At 41.0% G+C, this 19,970-nt stretch overlaps 1 protein-coding gene across 3 annotated transcripts in view; it reads left to right on the top strand.

Annotated features, from left to right (window-relative positions):
* Window positions 1-19,970, top strand: part of SPRYD3 (SPRY domain containing 3) — a 472,005-nt gene that overhangs the window by 49,592 nt on the left and 402,443 nt on the right. For all 3 annotated transcript variants that reach the window (XM_069230934.1, XM_069230932.1, XM_069230933.1), the window contains exon 3: window positions 5,213-5,288. In XM_069230934.1, coding sequence (XP_069087035.1) covers window positions 5,213-5,288 — 76 coding nt within the window. The remainder of the gene's footprint in view (window positions 1-5,212; window positions 5,289-19,970) is intronic.

Below are 19,970 nucleotides of genomic sequence, written 5' to 3'. Positions count from 1 at the left end.
CTGACAAGAGCAAGTAATTGCGAGTAATGATTAAACCAGCCAATGCTAATCAGAGGGTGGGCTCTTAACCGATTCTAAGCTAAAACATAAAATGTCTTTCAAGCAGCAGCGCATGTGCTGTCATGGGCGAGACCAAAAACTACCTCGAATACTTGAGAAAGGTAGATTTGCAAATTCAGTCTGAATCTTCAACAGCGGTTATAAGAACTTATAGCGTTGACAGCGATTGCACCTACAAAGATGAAGATGTCAACCAAACCACTGACTTAAATTACCTCATTGATGATGAAACAGTCTCCATCACATTGAAAACTTTATCACTTTCTAAGGGCACCAATACATCAAAGCCAATCCTAATCTCTGAGAGGTATCTCATATTCATACCGGAGTACACATCTCTGAGCAAGATGTTGGCAAGTCTGCTTCAACAGGTCATCAATTCAAAACAGTCTGAAAAAGATGGAATATTTGGGCCAGCTTATGAACAAAATAAATGAACAAAACACTGGTGGCAGTAACTGTGAGGAGGCTAAATCTGAATACCAGTATAAAAAAAACTTGGAAAGTTCCTGCATAAAGAGTTTTTTCCTCACGTTTCAGGAATATGAAGAGGAAACATGGCAATACTGTGACAAGCTTAATGAAGGTCTACAGCCATCCCATGATGCCGGTGCCAATGAACCAAGTTAAAGACCTGCAGCTAATGTTAGCATACTACTACATCCACTTTCCTGAACCTGCGGCCACTGCTCAAAGAAAAGAGCCCCTGTGTCAACTTCTCTTAAGGCTACAGTACCTCAAACTCAACACACCTTTACTCCCACCCCCTCTGTTGTTAAACACAGACTTACAAAAGAGAACTTTCGCCCATGTTCGAGAGGACACTTGTACTCAGTGGGATGAATACGTAGCCCCAATTGAAGGAGGTACAGCTACAACTCTGATTCACCTCTAGGTCATATAAGTGACTTCCGTAGCCTGATTGAAACAACATTTAAAAGATTAGACTTTTCAGTCCTATCAAAAGAAACAGATTGCTTCTTGCATGACTTCAAATAGCCAAGCAGATTAACGGCGCAATACCATTAATTGACCCTATCCAGTCAGAAGGCGTTAAGATGATGAAGAACTTGGCTACAGTGGCAGTCCTTAGTCCAAGGGTAGACCAGAAATAGCAGAGCTCCAGATGAGACCGATTCAGTGGTAACGGGAGCTACATATAGAAGATCGCAAACGCCAGTGTCTCCTTGCACTGCTTCACCAAGGAAGACAGATGGAGAAGTGATGGAGATTGTGGGTAGATATTGCACTGTATTAGAACGTGTGCCTGAGGATTAAAAAAATCTGGAGCGAAGGCTACATAACAGTGGAAAAGTTTCTTCTGATATCATTGATGTATCCATGGATATAGTGACCACCGGTATAGCAGTTTTGCGACAGCAAGAATGGTTGAGATCAACTTCAAAGTTGAATATTACACATGCCCTTTCAAGGCGTTAAAGGAAGGAGCCAGTAACCTTTTATAGGGGAGAGTACAGATCCCATCCATACCAACCACATCATCAGTCATATCGTCAGCAATATATTCCTTGATACGGACTGCCACCACCTGTCTCTTATCAATGACTGGCACCTTGTCAAAAGTCTGACCATCAAGCAAAAGGTCGGAAATCCTTCAGATGCCAGTTACAAATTTCTGGTGATGTCCACTCCATATCCTGAAAGGTTTATGAGTGGAAAGGCCTCTTTTTTTATTTATTTTTTATTACAGCAATAGGAGACATTACAAGCTCAGTAGTTCTGGATCTCTTATGACTGGAACATATATTGGAGTTATAAAAAATCTTCTCTTACTCTACCATAAGAAAACAACACGTCAACAGCTTTTTCAAGCAGAAATCTGGAAAAGGTGGCCTTAGAACCAGTTCCCAAATAATCTAAAACGGTAAAAGTCAGACAAATAGAGACCTATTTTTGATCGTAGGCAATTGGAAACATTTCTCAAGAAGCGGCCGATTCCCATGGTGACACTGCAAGAAATGTTTTATTACAAGGAGCCTTTATGTCCACTTTAGACCTACGGGATGCTTGCTTTCATATTATCATCCATCGAAGTGGCCGGTTGCCAATAGCCATTCAAAGTTTATTTGGCTTCCGATCAGCTGCAAGAATTTTCCTGAAGTTGATGATCCCAGTCGCAGCAGATCTGAGAAACTTGAGCGATCCAGTTTTTTTTTACCAACCTTCCCCCACGTGATGACTGGCAAGTGGTTCAAAGTTGCAGAACTCTGAAGGCCTCTCTGCAATTTGATTTTTAAACTTGTTTCTAATGACAAATCACTATTAACATCCAGCAAGAATATACAATTCTTGGAGCAATTTTGTACACATACATAGGCAAAGTGTTCCCATCCAAAAAGCAATTAACGTGATTACCCATCTTAATACATAAGGTGTGGAAAAACTAGAAGATTGGCACTATGATGCTGCGTATTGACTATGGTGGACCCAACTCGACAATACAGCAGTAGGATTATCCTCCCTTAAGCAAAAATGCTGCCCTGTGATGACAACGGATTCCCCTAAGGGCTGCTCGGGATAGCGGTTACAGAATTTGGCAGTAATCGGCTTATGACTAGCAAATAAAACTTGCCTTTCATGCCAGCCTTTTGAGTCATTGTGCTAGGTTTAGTCTTTTCCTCCAAAGAATAAAATAAAGTTTGCATGAACAAAACAACTTCTGCGTACCAGGTAAACAAGCAGGGGGTATTCGGTCTCTTCCCCTATCTGAGGACGCACAAAAAATTTAGGATTATGCCATCAAGCACCACATTGTTAGTAGCTAATCATGTTCCATAACAGATCATGCATTGGCAGAACATAAAAGAATACCACAAGTAGGGGCTACAGCGAACTCAATTGAACAAGATCTTCCAGTGCTGGACAAACTTAATTTAGACCAGTTTGCGACCAATCAGACAATAAATGCCGCCATTATGCCAGCAGATACCGGGGTTTGGGTTGGGGTTGCATTTTTTATAGTTTGGTCAGTGACCTTTTCTCTCAAAAGTTCTGAAAAAAGGTAGAGGGAATCATGTTTGCTAATACTGATTGCCACATGGTGGCAAAGGCAGTACTAGTTCACAGAGCTTCTTTATCTGAAAAACCGCACACACTTTTGCCACATCTGCTGAACCTCCTTTCTCACAGAATCGACAAAGTACTGCACCCGGAACAGTTATCACTAAGTGTATTTGGTATGGCTCCTGAAACAGTTGGGTTTACCACTTAGATATTCTGGATGACTGGAGGGAAAAAGTAGCCAAAGCTGTATTAGCATCTCTTTACGGAGCCACGTTGAAGCACTTTTGTATTTGCACCAAATTTCTTCTGCTCCAAATCAAATCATTCATCATCTTTTGCACTTATTACCTTCAGGCCTTAGACATGCTCTAGTGAGAAAAGTAGAAAATCAGTCTGATCTCTGGGCCAACAGAGTTATAAAGGAATTCCTCATAGTATTATTTTAAGTTTTTCCACCTCTGAAAATGTCCTCTCATACTTTCACAATTTAATGCAGTACTTTCTTATCTTATAATAAGCACTTTTGAGGTGATACACAATGTAGACATAACATTTCTGTTTTAGAAACTGGCTCTTCTGTTGGCTTTAACCTCTGCAAGACAGGTATGTAAAATTCAAGCTTCAGCAGCAATAGATACTCATAAGAACGAATTCACGTTTTATTCCTAAATTGCTATTTGATTGTTAATTTAAGTGAACTTGTTATGCTTAAGAATTCCTTAAAAAAAATCCACGCACAGAAACACTGGGTATTAGGCGATGTCTAAAACTCTACAAAGACGAAACAAGCCATTTCAAGAAATTGAATCAGTCGCTCATAGCTTATGGTCCTTTCAGAAAAGGACAGTCTCTTTCGCTGGATGTCTGCAGCCATAGTAAAGTTGGCCATGCTTGGCAAAACAGGATTTCAGGACATTGGACAAAAAGTGTTTCTACATCAACTGCCTTTTTTGCTGCAGTATCTATAGCAGATGTTTGCTGGAAGGCATCCTGCAAAAAACATTCACATGTTTACGCAGCACTGTTGCCTGAATTCTGCTGCACAGAGGGACTTTACATTTGGACAAGCAATTATATGCTATTTTTTTCATTAAGGTGAGCTCACTTTTGATTTGATTGCACACCATCCACAATTAGTTTACGGTGCAAAATGATGGCTTGTGACAATCAGTCATGTTAATCTGTGAAGGATCCGAGAAGAAAAAAACGTACACGTAACTGAAGTTTGCAGAAATGTTATCTTTTGCAGATTCCTATGCGACCCGTCTTTCCCAAATTTGGACTCCTCTTACAAATGCCTCTCACATTTGTGACTAGAAATCTGAGGGGATGGTGATCTATGAGCTTACTCCTGATTGGTTGGACTTTAGTTCTTTCTAGAATGATATACGTAAGTTAATTATGTGACTATGTTGAAGCTTTATAAACTATAACCAGTTTTGCAGCTGCTCACTACCTCGGGACATCCAGCTCGAGCATTCAAGCACATGAATGTCGAGGAAAAAACATTTTTTGAGAACCACAGTTATATAAGTAACGTTTTTCTTTTTGTTTAAGCTTTGCCTTTTAAGCAAAATCTTCAAGTGCCATGCCAGTGAACAATTAATTCGGTTGGTTAGTTAAAAGAACATCCTCTTCTGCCACTTGTGTAGCTGGTCCCTCGAACTCTAGTTGAGGGTTTTTGTGTTTGTTTAAATTTGTTTATTCGTATTATGACAGTGTGTACTTGTTTTCGAAATTTGTGGCTTACATTACAACTGGGAGAGTTTTGCAGAGGCTGTAATGATAGTCTCACGACTGTAGTGCGTTTTATAACCGCTATCTTCTGTACATCTGCATTGTCAGAGCTAGGAGAGCACCTTCCATAGGCCTTCTGTTCTGAGGCAGCGTCTTTCAGAACGCATTTAAAGACCTTCCTTTCGTATCCGCTTTATTTCGAGGGAATATTCCGACAGACTTGAAATGTGCCTCCATTAGTAGCAGAGCAATATCATGCTGTCACTGCTGACCCTGAACCATATATTTATACTTTAAATGCATTCAGTGATCTGTGTATGGCAAGCAGTTAGCAGTTATGTGACTTGTGAAGCAGATATAGTAACTGGGTCCTTCTCTCCCTCATCTGCAGCTACCACGGGAATTCTGGAGAAGTTGGCTGCTACGTCGCCCCTCGCCCATTAACAAAGGCCAATAATTACTTTGAGGTAATACATGTTTTCTTTGAGCAGAAGATGCACGTTTATTTAAAGAATGAAAGCTGTTGCTTAGTAATTGAGCACCTCACTCTTAACTGCCACCATCCTCCTCCATCAGCCTCCTTAACCCATCCACTTAACCTCTAATACCTCCTCATTGTGCATGGGGGGGGGGGGGCAGAAAGGGGTTCCTCTGTGATACACCTAACTCCTTGGGTGTTAGTCTCTAAATTCTGAATGTAAAGAAAAAGCCTGGCACATGTTTAAGAACCTTCACTCTTTCTACTTATAGTAACCTCAGCTGGCACGAGACAGCAGAACACTGTTGCTGTGACACACCCCTCTCTCTTCTCTCTTCTCTTATTGTAAGGGAAGAAACTGTCCCCATAGTTGTTTCTTTACTTTCTGTGCATCATGCATTTACCGAACAAGCCTGACACTAACCTGCCATGCTTATCTTATTGGCCTTCAGTCACATCATTTTCGGGCAAAGTGTCACTCCCGAGACGCATTCTGTGCCTACTCCTTACTGTCGCCTTTTAATGTGCATGACAAGCTGGCAGGTCTCTAATAGTTGTTGCCACTGCACTGTACATGCACAAGGCCTTGTTTCCTTTTTTTCATAGTCCACATGTTTCGTGTCAGCCTGTGATACTGCACAGCAAACCAACTTGGCTATTTTCTGGTGCTCACTCTTGGTGTTGATGCATTGACTGTTAAAGAAATGAGCTTTATCTTGTGTTTCTCTAGTTACTGGGGTATGGAAATACCTACCCACGTTGCTTTCTAAAGAGTATCCGTTGCTGGTATTGTTTTTCCCTGCATGGTGGCACACCCATTCTTTTACTACTTTTTCGTGGTCTGAGCATGTTTATGTGGTCTTAATGTTTGGATTAGATGGTTTCTACTCTGTCTCCTGACTACTCATTGCTCTTTTCCTGCTTCCTGGATGGAATTGGATGGCTGTACCGCTTGGCACAGGGTTAGCAAACCTTTCATTCTTAATGACCCACCCAAGGTCGGTTAATAAGTTGTTATTCTCTGGTGTCTTGTTCAGTGGACCTGTGAAATCAGTTCATGAATCAGTCCAGTGGTCCGTTCGCTAACATCCACCTATGTTGTAAAAAAAAAAAAAAAAAAACTGTCGCAAATCATCATCAGATTAGACACCTACCTTTTGTCAACTTTGTGGCGCAGCATTGTATTGAATGGGCATAGAAACCATATTGCATTCTCACCTTTCATAACAGAGTTTAAGTACATGGGTTTTTTCAGTCTGTGGAAAGTGAGCATGTTTGTGCTTGCGGAGTGTGTTTGTATTGGAACATCTTCTCCAGTGCTGACCAGTATATCTATGTATTAACGTAGACTGCTGCAGTCTTTGTTTTAGCTGTACTACATATGTGAGAGGAGCTAACACTGTTGCTTGTGCTATACTGATGTTTACAATAGCAGCTTGCTCTCCATTGTGCATTATAGTGCATGATAAGTATGCTTTCACTGCTGGTGCTTGCACTGAGCCTGTTCTCTGTTGCCTGTGCATATTGTATGTATATGGCGAATGTTTGCACTGGTGCTGCCTTTCCCTTTTTTTGGGAAACCTTGCACGTCTGCTGCCTACGCTATGTAGTTTTTCTGATTGTGTGAATTGTGCTTTTTTGAATACATGTTTCGAAAGGGAAATGTTTGCTACTGATTTTATGCTCTACATTGGCACATTAAACACTAAGTGCCATCTAAATTCCACTTAGAGACATTTTTCTATATTCACAACACAAAAAAATCACATAAAACACACCATCTTTCCTTAATTATCCTTCATCTAACCTACGTTTGCTCTCTTGGTTTGGTCTGTGGTTTGAGTTAGTACTTAAATAGTGCACATTCCTCAAGGCAGCCCCGCGCTGTTGCTCTTAGGCGTCTTGGTCTACTGGCCTCCAGCATCCGGCTTCCCTATCATGCCAGATGGCACATACAAGTCCTGCAGTGGGATCTGAAGTCTTAATGGGCCAATCACCAAAGGAACCTGTCCAATTCCTTCTGGGGTTTGAAAGAAACTACAAAAGATCTGCAGTGGTGCCTGATTGCCTATAATAGGACCCGCATCCGCAGTTAAGGAGTGACAGGTGCATCAATCACTATGAGTTTGGGATGTCATCTGGGAGAGTTAAGAATCGAAGGCCTCTTGTCCATTGTGGAGACCAGCCACCACATCATGTTGCTGTATTTATGGGTAATTTGTTTGGAGGTGAAGACCTTCCTGTCAACCATGAAAGGAGGGGAGGGGTAGGTGCAGGTTCTCGTGGACAGTACCTCCACTATGTGGTACTGCAGCAAGTAGTCCAAGGTTTTGTCGGGGGCATCTCCCTGATTGTACACCACCCTGTGGGATCTTTAAATTCTTGGGCCGATCAACTCAGCCCGTGAAGCCTATCAAACCATGAATGAGAGCTATTCCTGGTGATGGCAGAGGGTCTCTTCAAGCTATGAGGAGAGCTCTAGCTCAATCTCTTTGCCACTGCAGAGAGTGCAGGGTCAGCACTTTTTGCGCTGTGGCTCTTTCACAGAGCCTCATTCTGTCTAGTGTGGAGAACTGTAGTCACATATGCCTTCCTGCTGCTGCCTCTCATTCCCTGATTTCTGAAGATCATCCAGAATGACCGGGCCATGTAACTTTAGTGGCTCCGGATTGGGTAAAGGAGAATGTGATACATGGGCATTTGTCTATCAGGCTGCTTCCTTGGAATGATCTTCTGTGGCTGCAGCAGCGCATGGTCTTGCATCCAGGTCTGTGCAACCTGCAGCTCCATTTGTTGGGGCTGAGTGGCAACAATGGAGTTCCTTTGATCTCCCTTCCAGAGTTGTTTGTGATTTTTTTTTTTTTTTTTTGCAGCAAAGTAGGCACCCTTTCAAAAGACCACACTCCTTTTGTGGAAAGGCACCTGCCTGTCAAAATCATGGAATACGTTTATGGCATGTTGTCACCCACCAGACGAACCCTTTTGAAGTCTAGCTGTCAGATACCATGTTGGTCTTTGGCCCAGCATGGACTTGCAGTGGGCAATGGTAAAAGTTACTTGTTGGCCCTTGTATTCTTTTTACATTTGCCATACCAACCGTCCTTGTTCAAATCAACATTTGTGGTGGGATTTCTTAAGGGTTTGCAACATGTGTCTGCCGGGGCCCTTCGTGATGCCACTGTGGGACTTAAATTTGGTTCTCGATTTCCTAATGTGTACCCTTTTTGAGCAATGGCACAGTTGTCCATTGTGCCTCTTAATCATGAAAACTCTCCAGTGGTGAAAATATCAGAGGGTTGCATTAGTGAGCTTCAGTCCCTCTCGGTCAGGGAGTTAAGAACTCTGGCTGCATTCATGCTGAAGAAAGTGATTCTTTTTCATGTCCGACAAGCTGTCACTTTTGGAATCCCTTGAAATAGGAAGATAAACTTAATCTCTTTGATCCCAAAAGTGCTCTGAACCTTTACATTGATCGTACCAAGTAACATTGGGTGAACGATGAGCTCTTTGTGTGGTTCTCTGGACCAAAGAGAGGTAAGGTGGTGCAGAAGTGGACCATATCATGATGGATGAATAGCCATCTGTATTAAGATCTGCTATACATTGGCCAAGGAGGATCCTCCAGAATGTCTGCATTAACATACAGATTCCCTGTCCTGGATATGTCCCTAATCAACTATGGGGTTACCTTGTGTTCCTCAGATCCTGGGCTTATCTCAATACAGGAATACAAGTGGTTCTGTCAGATTCAATTTTGTAAATATTATTGATTCAAAATAAGCGTTTAAACAATCCCGTTACACATGAAGATGGTTTCAAGAACACCACAGTCTTGGACAATACATTTTTTTTTTAATTACAAGTGTATGCTGAAGAATCTCAGTCACAAATGTTACTCAGTAGGCTACTCAATGTATATTAAGTGCAACAAGTGCTTGTGCAGTGCATAGGGATCTAAACAGTAAAAATATATTTTTAACCCTCTGAATTTCTTTAATATCCTGGCCACGGATGATGATGTCTTCTAAATCCGTCTGGTATAATCTGTATGTGCAATTCAATCGTTTAATCTCTTGTTTTGAATAGATAATATGTACAGAAGTGAGTCACTCAGATCTGCGTATATTGTTGTATTGTCTTGGACATCTGTCAGGCTGCTACATGCACACCTTCATGAAGCACTATTGCCTCAACAGCAAGGTCCGTTGAGATGGGCATTTTGCCAGTTTGGTCCTACAGGACTTTTTGATCTGATCCATTCCACAGACATACCCCTAGAGTAGGTAATGCATTGGTATCTATTTATAAGGTGATGGATTTGCTGTTAGAAATAGCCATCAGAACAACAAGTTTCTTAACTTTAGTAACTTTTCTGGTTCATACTCTAACAGATTGCTGACCTCTCCCTCCCACCTGTTCTGTGGAATGATCACCTTTTCAATCTAAAAATGTCACAATTTTGAATCTGCAAACTGTTCTATCTACTGACGATGTGGACAAGCTTATGGAAAAACTCTTGTCAGTGCGCACAAGTGGTGCTTATATTTGCCTTTGCTTCTGGAGTGGAATAAGTTGGCACTGAGCCATGTACTGGTGCGCAAGAGCACTGCTATGTGAATTTCCATAGTCTGGCATATGTGGTGTCTGAACCCCGTTCATAGGACAAAGGGCAAGCAGGACTTATTGAGTACTTTTACTCCTGATGTGCTGTGGACAATACCGGTATGGATCCTAAGTAGCAGGGCCAAGTTCCCCTTCAGACCTTGGCTCTGTCTTAGCACAGGTTGAGCAGCCCAAGACTTCTTGGGCGTGGAGGGTTGAAGGTAAACACAGGTGTGGATGAACACAGGTTCACAACCCAAAATACGTGCAGCAGCAATAAAAGATTGTCCAAATACAAAATGAGTATTTATATGCGACCACAAAGTGAAATATGACGTTCCCAAACAATACAGACAGTTCCCTGAGGTCAGCACTCTAGGGTTTCATAGGCGGGTCTCTGAGTCCCTCTCCCCTCTAATTAGTAGTAGTGGCTATTCTCTATTCACTATAGCTGACATTCAGGTTAAGCACAACTAGTACTCAGAGTCCCACTCTGACTCTGTACTAAAGTCAAGTGTTCCAGCACCGAGTGCTATGTGGCAAGCAAGTTCCCTCAGAACTGTGTGGCCTGAAAATCAGTTTTACCAATAGGATTTGAGCGACCAGAGTCTGAGTGTGCCCCCTCTGCGGGCTCAGAAACTGCAGCAGCTGTCTCAGGTAAGTCTTCCACACACGAACCAGGAGGGCTTTGGCCAAGTGTCCTTGAGTTCCTCACATACTGTCCTGCAGTGGCCGTGGGGTTCTCAATGCTCCTCCAATGCTGGCTATGTTCCTCGGCTTCTTTCTACAGGTAAGGGGGTGCGACGATCCTTCTTCTCATCCTCATTCATAGCTTTAGCCTGATCAGGTCACCGTGGTAACCTCTTTTCTCTGTCAGCTGTCTCGACCAGACTACACTTCTTGCTATTAGGGTCACTGTTCCTTCTCTGTGCATAAACTCTGCCTCGATCAGCACAGCAGGAATCTTCTCGGTGACCCCACCTGACCTACGGGGTCACCGACTTGGTAATGCACGTGAGTGGTGACCTGTTCTGTGCAGCAATGGTTTAGCCTCACTCCCCGATGGCCCTGTTCTGGCATACAGGGGTCAGTGACTTTTCCCTGCACATGGGCAACTGCTTGATTGGTACAGCAGCCCACACCTCACTATGGGGAGCCACTTGCTTGGATCCGCTCATGAAACCTGCCTCCCTCCAACACTCTCCTCTCCCTCACAACATAAAATGGTCTTGGCAAGCACTGGTACTTGAGGCTCTAAGGGTAGGTGCCTTGGATTCTCTAGGTGATGACCCCTCACCTAGCTGGGAGACTAGCCGTCCTTTGCCGTCTGTCCTGTTCACAGGCAGATGTCTTGCAGAACTTCTCCTCAGCCAGCCCAATTGTCTGCTGGACAGTTGCCAATTTTTGGGTTCTCAATTACTCCTTCCATGACCTTTTTCTGGACACCAAATTTGATTTAGAGTTTGAGTGTTTTAAGTTTTATGTTGGGAGTCTGCTTCCTTTTGAAGTGTCCATTCCTATGGCCTTACTTTCCTCCAGAAAACAGACTGTCACAGCAGGATTGACTTCGAATTTGATTAGCCCCACAACTCAGACAGTGATTCGAGGTTCGCACCTAGATGTCATCCACAGTGATATGCGAATCAGAAGGTCAACCCAAGGCCTCAGCCATACTCTTTGATTCTCTTACAATTCCCATCCCCTTGCTGAGATGTGCCCAGGCTGTTTCCTAGTGACCTCTCTCTGGGTCAGGGAGCACCCTTTGAAGTGCACTGGAGAGCCTGGTTCTCCCTTCCTCCAGTATGTCCCAACCAGCTTACAGGAATGCATCAATAAACAGATCCACCGGAGGGATTTTCTCTACCTCCTCTCCTCTCATGCCTTTCCATTCAGCCATCTTTCACCAACAATGGAACCCAGACTCTACCATGTATTGTACCATTCACAGGCACACATACATCCAGCAAATTCATATAATAAACACACTGCATTATACCTGTATTGTATCGTTCGCAGGTACACATACACCTAGCACATGCATACCACACGTACTGCTTAGCACTACACACAAACTGCGGTAGGCGAAGAGTGACTTAAGCACATAGCAGCGGAACTTTAAATGAGTGAGCCTGTAGGCCTCACTCCTACTGATCACTACCCAGTATGCTGCCACCAGACTGCTTGTTTTTCTTAACTCCTGGCAAAGGCAGTAGCTTTTCAATACTGTGAGAGTAGCACTTTGGGTACTCCTCCCAGTTCAAAAAGATTGCAGTCTGAGATAAGCCTATGTCATGAGGCACACTTATGATCCGTGTTCCCGCATGACAACAAAAATCAGCATTTGGGATGCAGGCTTCATTACAGTTGGGGCACTCAAGGCAGAGGTGCGTGTCTCTCACCAATGTGAGGGAGTTTTTTTTTTTATCCCAACATGGGGTTATTCACAATGTGAGGAATCTGTGGTTGGAGGATTCTCTAGAAAGAGCATTACAGCAGGGAAGTAACTTATTTACCCTCTCATGAGAAAGAAGGAACCAAAAGCTGCAAAGAAGTTGTGTTTTCCTACTGAAATCAAGGATTATGAAAACAGGACCCCCAGAATATGGGATTTCTTTTTAATTGTAATTACCAAGTTTCTGGCTTTTCTGCTTAGCCACACTTTTTTGTCATGTTTCCTTGTCAATATAATAGGGAATTGTGGTTAATTGTTCTTGAATTGTTTGAAAGGATTTTGGCTTGAGGAGTTTTTCTCTGGTATTATGGGTTATGAACATGATGGCTCTGAATTAAATAATCGCCACTGGTAGTTTTGAGGCATCTAACGGTCACAATTTTGAGTCCAAAGATGGTCATCTCAGCCATCCATATTTAACAGAATACATTTTAAATATCCCATCAGTTATATAACACTTCACACCAAAAGATTTTGAGATGCTATGCAGTTTTGAAATTGAGAGGATTGAGGTGCAAGGTGGTAAGGGGTAGCATTGCTAGCTTTCTCACTTAACCAACTCACGCCAGAGCAACTAATTCAGTTACTACTTTACAAAGGTAAGTTTGCAGAACTACAGGGAGAACAGGAGGTTCCTTGACATTTCAATGTGCTGAAAGGCCTGTAATGCTGGGACACATCCCGATATGAGTTACAATGGGCTTTGATTACCAGGTATGTTGTGTCTGTGTCCCCTGTCCTACTTATTTATTTTTAATGTACTTCAGTTTGCCTCCTCTTGAGAGGGACAGGAACCTCACATCTGCTTGTTATGCTCAATTACCGGTTTTGCCATAAAAACTCAAAATGTCAGATATTCCGAAGTTTAGGTGATATGTTCACCTTGTGTGTCCTACTCGCTGAAATAAGTGAACCTAAACTCTCACCTCCTATTACTTGATAAAGGTTTTGATGAGGTGTGTATGCAAAATGATATGATGGTGTGATAAATTGGCTGTGTGGTTGCATAATTGTTGGCGCATTGTTATGTGATGGTGGTGCTCTGGTGCATGTTGGTAAATATGTGCTTATAGAGTAGTGTGTGCTGCGATGATTGATGCCTGTTGTGGCGGGGTATATTTGGCTGTAAATGATTGTGGTAGTGTTACCTCTGTTATTACTTGAGTACGTTGCAATGTGATATGTCTGAGTGAATTGTTTATTATGCTTATTAGTGTGTAAAAGGATGTATGATTGCATGCCTAGGTTCTTGCATTCATAGTGGTAAATGATGGCTGTGTGGGTGTTTTAATGTCCTTGTGTTGACAGGCAATGGTGTTTGCTGGTTTGTATTAAGGGTTTTTGTGAATTGTTCTATTGTGTGTATTTCAATATATGAAGTGCCTTGTGTTGGTGTGTAATAGCATATGTTTGGCTGTTTGCTGTTTTTAAAGACGTTTGTTGCAGGGTATAGGCATCAGGCCATGGCTGTGTACCATGGATTTGAGAATAGAAATGAAGTGATCAACCTAAATTAGGAATTTCTGATTTTTTTTTTTTTTTTTTTTATAGTGAAAGTAATAGAAAGAAATTCATTCATCAGTCTTTACCTTTCAACTTCAATTGAAATTTTTTAGAGTTTGTTTTAAATGAAATTCTTAAAAAAAAAAAAAACCAACAAAAAAAAACTCCATCTTGCTTCACAACCCGGCCATAATTACTTGGGGTAGCTAAACCGAGATGTTTGAGAGACCTTTAAATATGTTTGTGAGTAAAGATATGCATGTTGGTGTGACTAAGTTCTTAAATTGACATTGTAGTACATTGGTAAATGCTTGTTCTTTGGGAGCTTGATGTGTTGGCATTTGATGGTGGTAGTATGCTCTGGATGTGTGCGTGAACAGTGGTAGGTGTTGAGTGTATGAGAGGTGTGTTGGCAAATGTTAGTGGCAGTCTGGGAATTTGATAAACATTTACATATGTTTGTGGCTGTGGGCCTATGTACATTGCTCTGGTTTTGTGCAAAGGGGGTTGCAGGCGTATACTGCTGGTTGTGTGGACATAAAATGTTGTATGGTTGTGGTTGGTATAGGGTTTTGATGGTGGGTTTATGGAAGTATAGCTGGGTGTCTGAATGTGTTTAGACATATTTGTGTTTGTGCAGACTTGTAATTGCAGCTGTATTGTGATGTATGATGTTATAAGGGTGGCCAAATGATGGTGAATGTGTTGCCATGTGTTGATGCATGTATCAAGGTGGGCACATTGGGAAATCGTGGTGGGTGTGTTGGCATATAGTGGTTCTGTTATGGTTGGTGTGTTGATGCTGGTTCACAAATGAAATTAGTTGGGTGGTCCTATGCTCTTGGGTGTATTGGTGTATAGAGGGGTATGCAGACGAGATGTTGGCTGTGTTGGCATAAGAATTTTGTACTTTTGTGTATGACCATCCTTGTGTGGATACATAAAAGTAGGTGTGTAGGCATATGAGTGTGGGTTTAATGGATGTGAGGTGTGTTGGCTTATGGCGGATGTGTTTGACTTTAATGATGCGGTGTGGATGTAGAATATGGATATGTTGGTGTATAATGTTGGTTGTTCATACAGTATAGGGTTTGTTGAGGTATGCTGGTTGGTATACTGAGTTTTAAAGCCAGTCACTAGCACCGCCTCATACCACTCCCCACCTGGCGGTTTACACATGAAGTGAAACAAATTACTAAGGCAGGGATTTATAGGAAAACCATTTCTATGCAAGTATTCAAGGAATCACACCATTCCAAATCCAGCTCTATCACAGTATCTGCTTTTCGTAGCCAATTGGTAGGGTTAAAAGATTTGTAACAAAGACAACATTTTTTAAAACTACAGCCAACACATGTTTATTGATGAGCACACTTTTCAAGGCTGTGAAGAATACAAAACAATTACTGCTGTTTCCCAAAAGAATAAAATGGACAACATTATTATTATTATTATTTTTTTTAACAATTAATAAAACACAAAACATTACATGAATAATTTATCTGAGGGATAAAGTACTCCCTGCTGTACATTATGAGGATATTGCAAGTCACCAAGGAGTTCATGACCATATAGAGCAACTAGTCTGAAGGCAGAGTTATTTTATAATGTTAGGAGCTCCGAAGTGACTTGTAATTTCCTTATCATGTATGCCAAGGTGTACTTTATCCCATATATTACATGGTCACACCTTCACCTTTCCTTACAAACCACTTAAATCCTTGGTGTTTACCTCGTTCATATGAAAGAACAAGCAGGTTTGTAAACATGAAAAAGAAAACCTATTGTAAAATTAAAACCTGTTAGATATTTCATGCAAGCAGATTTTAGAAACCGTTCAAAACATGTTTTTTTTTTGTTTTGTTTATTAAAACAAAAACACTGCTGTACGTCAGAATGATTAGAAAGATGCAGAGGTAGTTTAGCCTTGTTCTTTATCTACCATTCACAGTGGTGCAGTTCATGGAGGAGCTAGTCAGTTTGCTCCTTTTACTGTGTTCTGTTAACAGTTTGGAATGATGTGCAGGAATTGGATGGTAGTTGACCTCCCCCTCTGTGATCTGCAGCTGAGTGCCCATCACAGGAGAGCAAATAGCCTGGTGGTACTTATCCAGAGGGGCTCATGTGTGGGTTCCTGCTGCCCTGCTTTTCTGTGACCTAAACACTGATGGTCACGGATAAGTAACTCAGCCTGCGTTCTCTTCAGCACCCTGGTGAACAGGACACAGGAGTAAGTGTTTAAGCCACTCTTGTTTTTTTTGTTTTTTTCCCCGGTGAAGTCTCACATTTACCTCTGACCAACGTAAGGAGGGCAAGGTCAAAATAGGCTAGGCAGTTGCGCATGATTTTTATTCTTTTCTCCTTGTTCCTTTGGCGAGGCAGGGAGTAAATTAATTCCCACCCATGTGCCCTCCTATTCTGCAAAAAGTTGAGTCCATACTTCATACTTTCACTGTATGATGCACCTGAGTTGATAGTTTTTCAGTTTTGAAGTACTGTATTTTATTCCACTGCAATGACCGTGGAGGAGCCTCTTGATCTTTCCTTTTCTGGGATACCTCCAGTCTTGCTGCCAATAGCTTGAATGTTGCAGAAGAGAACAGCTGAACAAGAGAAGACATGCTTCAGCATATATCAAGCTGGATGTAGGAAAACAAAACAACTTAAGAGTTGGTGGAGCAGGGACTTCAGTTAAATATTTGGTTTACGGTATAAATCTTACCAACTCTTCTTGTCAAAAGTCCCTGCTTTCCTCCTCTTGCCCAGGCAGAGGGACCTTTTTCATAGATCAGATTAACCAGGAGCTGCAAATGGATTAATTCATCAGTTTTCAGTTTCAATCGTTGAGTCATTGATGAGAGTTGGTGTGACTTTCAAAACTTTATTTTTAAATCTTTAAGAAAATCTATATTATTCAGCAATGAAATAATCAAATATGCAAGCGCATAAATTGCATTCTATAAGGGAAAGTTCCTAGTCTAAGCTATGGAAAATGAGAAAAACATCAGTTAGAACCCATAAAGAGCTCTAAATTGGAGAGGTTGAAAGCATGAAGCTTTTAGCATGACATCTCAAATCATAAGGCAGAACTTCCCATAAAGACAGGTTCAAGAAACACGAATTCTCAGAGCAGCGTACTTTCAGGCAGGGAAAATAAAAGGGGTCACTCAGAACGAATCTGAGAAGCATTTACGAAGAGCTCTGCAGAAAAGCTTTCAAGAGTGTCCTAGCATGAGAACAACCTACTCTAGGAACATGCACATTTATAATCTTACATCTGTAGTTGAAACAAATTGTTGCAGTGTTTTGTCAGTTCATCCAGTCAGACGTGTCATCATGGAAACAGGAACGATGCCGGCGTCTAAGCAGTCAAGAGAAAATAGCTTGCAGATATTAAACTTTGGAATGAAACGTTGGTAAGTCACATGTTGATCACCATTGACGTACTATAAAACAACTACAATTCATGGTTAGGTCTCTCTACATTACACCATTAGGTAATGTGTTTCTTACCCATCTAAGCTAACAAGCCTCATTGTTCATGCAAAACATTCTTAGGAAAGTCTCTAAACATTTTAATACATTATATGAAAACTATGCCTATGGGAAAGTTGTAATTTAACATTTTCAGTTAAATCACTCTCTTCTCAACACATTTGTGTAACATCTCAAATTCCTGACCTAGGTCAGGGTTTGTAAAAAGAAAAATGCATCCTGTAGCTTGTCAAACTTAATATAGGTAACGGTGAAAACCTAGTGCTCCCACATGCTATTTAAAATGTTGCTTTTCGTTTAAAGCCTACACGTTATTTCCACTTGTTAATTGCATTCATTTTCGTTATTTAAGAAGACTTCTGCACAGTCAAACAATTAAGGGAGTCAAGTCCAGTTAGTGGTTCCAGATTGAATCCTGATAAGGCAAGAAGTGGAGTAGGGGGGCTGGGGAGGAATAGAGGATAGAAGTGAGGAGGAGAGAAAGCGAGGAGGGATTTAAATTGGGAAAAAAAAGAAGAAGAAAAAAGAAACGTTAAAGTGCTGGTCACTCGGAAAAATGTTTTTAGGGCAGATTCTGACCTGTTTTAACAAAAGAGAGAAGTGAATTACAAGGATTTCAAAGGAAAGAGTTACATTTTTTTATGAAAAGTGATTAGAGTTTCACTGGGAGCGAGTTCCAAATCTAAGTTACAGCTCCTGAAAACGTTTCTGTTCTTCAGTTGTTAAATTTCCTTGTTTCAAGTGTCTGTTTAAGTATACTTCTCTAGTTGCGTTTGTTGCCAGATCTTTTGAGTCTATGTTTTTAATCACAAGGCTGTCTCTTAGCATTCTGAAAGCAAAGAGAACAGACACTACTGTGTTTTCCCAGTTTTACAAATTGTAGATTGCCACAACTTAGGTTCCATTTAGTTTCTTTCTGTCTAAAACTATAGCCAATATAACTGGTAAGCTATCAATCACAATAAAGGCCTGCTCCTCTCTTCAGTGTCTTGGAGAATTCTGTTGGGGCCAGGTACATTTAATAATGTTTTTTTCTTTCAGTGGAGGATGATTCCTAGATCTAGTCATGAAAAAGCAAGGAAGACACAAGTTTTGAATGTGGGATTAAGTTGGAGCCATCCAATGCGTTTGACAATACATATTGAAATCGGTACACTTCACATTCCTTTGCTCCGTATAAGAGTCCAGGTGACTGCTTAGCAAAAAGAGAAATATATAGAATATGAACAGAGTATCAGGAGCCAACAGAGGTTCTGCTCCTGAAAACACGAATAGGTGTAGACCTAGATATCTGACTGCTTTCTCAGGATGCTTGCTCCGTTGGAAAATGGTCATAGAAGATTAATGCAGTGAGAGCCACTGTGTTAGTGCGTATGTAATCATACAGCACTTATTTTTCTTCTTCCCTTGCAGACGTGTAATTAGGAGTATCCCTTGTAAGATGGCGAGGCAAAGAAGAAAGCATGGGTATTTCAAATTAGTTTTCATTTCATTTGTAACTTCGAATTTCACTAAATTAATTGCTACAATACCAAAAGATAAAAATCAACAGATTGAGCATAAAAACACTAAAATCATAAAAAGTAATAAAACAATGCATGCATTTGGTTAGTACCATGACAACATTAAGGGTTCTAATTAACTCATAAGTCTGGTGTATTAGCATTCAGAAGGTTTGTTCCTAATAAATCAGGCTGATCACAGGAAGCTGGACACAAAATGCGCTAACTTTGAGTGCGTGTCAGCTTGACAGATTTGTAAGGCCGCCTGACAGTGCCTAGTACTTAAGCTTGTGCATAATGGTTTGATCCATTTTGCTCAGGCCGGTCTATAAGCTGGGGGGTAAAAAAAACTTGCTGGACATCTTCACGGGCAGCATTGCGTATCTGCCATATGTTCTGTTAAACAAAGGATGTGACCAGGTACTTGTGAAGCAAGCCAGTGGAAGAGTGTCAATCCTTAACTGAATGTAAAGCTCTCTCTGTAGCAGAATTTGCAGAAATTCTAGGTAGTCTTCGAACTTATGGTCTATTTTTTTAAATTTTTATTCAGAAAGTCTTTGGTCATGGAGCTGTGAGTTGGCGCACTACAATGAGCCCTCAGAGTAGATTGCCAAAAAGCCTTTTTTCACTAATAGGGTTGTCCTGGAGGTAATTGAGCCAGAATCAAACCACAACTTACCCACACCTAGCTCAGAGAACTTTTGATATATTTTAGCCAAGGAAGATTTAAAGAGTGCGGCCTACTGATTCAATTCAATTTATTTATTTCATGATTTGGAACTCCATACAGGTCCACATATACGAGATTGATATAATGCAATACATAAAATAATGATAAAATCTACGATAGAATATGAGATGAGTTATCTGTAAAATTTGATTCCTCCAAATCGCTGCCCAACAAAATGTATTACAAAATCCTTACCGTTCAGTGCTTCTATATATAAAGGGTATCAATCCTAAGAAAACTTTTATAATGTGCATTTGAATATCACAGTGCAGTTCCTATAAAATGCATTGTAATGTGCAATGAGATAGTTCATTAGGAAAATACATTCTTATAAAATCCACCAATAAATTATGAAATCAGTATAGATTTAAAAATGACTTACAAAAC

This window comes from Pleurodeles waltl, chromosome 4_2 (assembly GCF_031143425.1).
Source record: "Pleurodeles waltl isolate 20211129_DDA chromosome 4_2, aPleWal1.hap1.20221129, whole genome shotgun sequence".
NCBI classification, from domain to species: Eukaryota; Metazoa; Chordata; class Amphibia; order Caudata; family Salamandridae; genus Pleurodeles; species Pleurodeles waltl.
The sequence above is the reverse complement of the archived record's forward strand: the minus strand, read 5'-3'. Positions and strand labels throughout refer to the sequence as shown.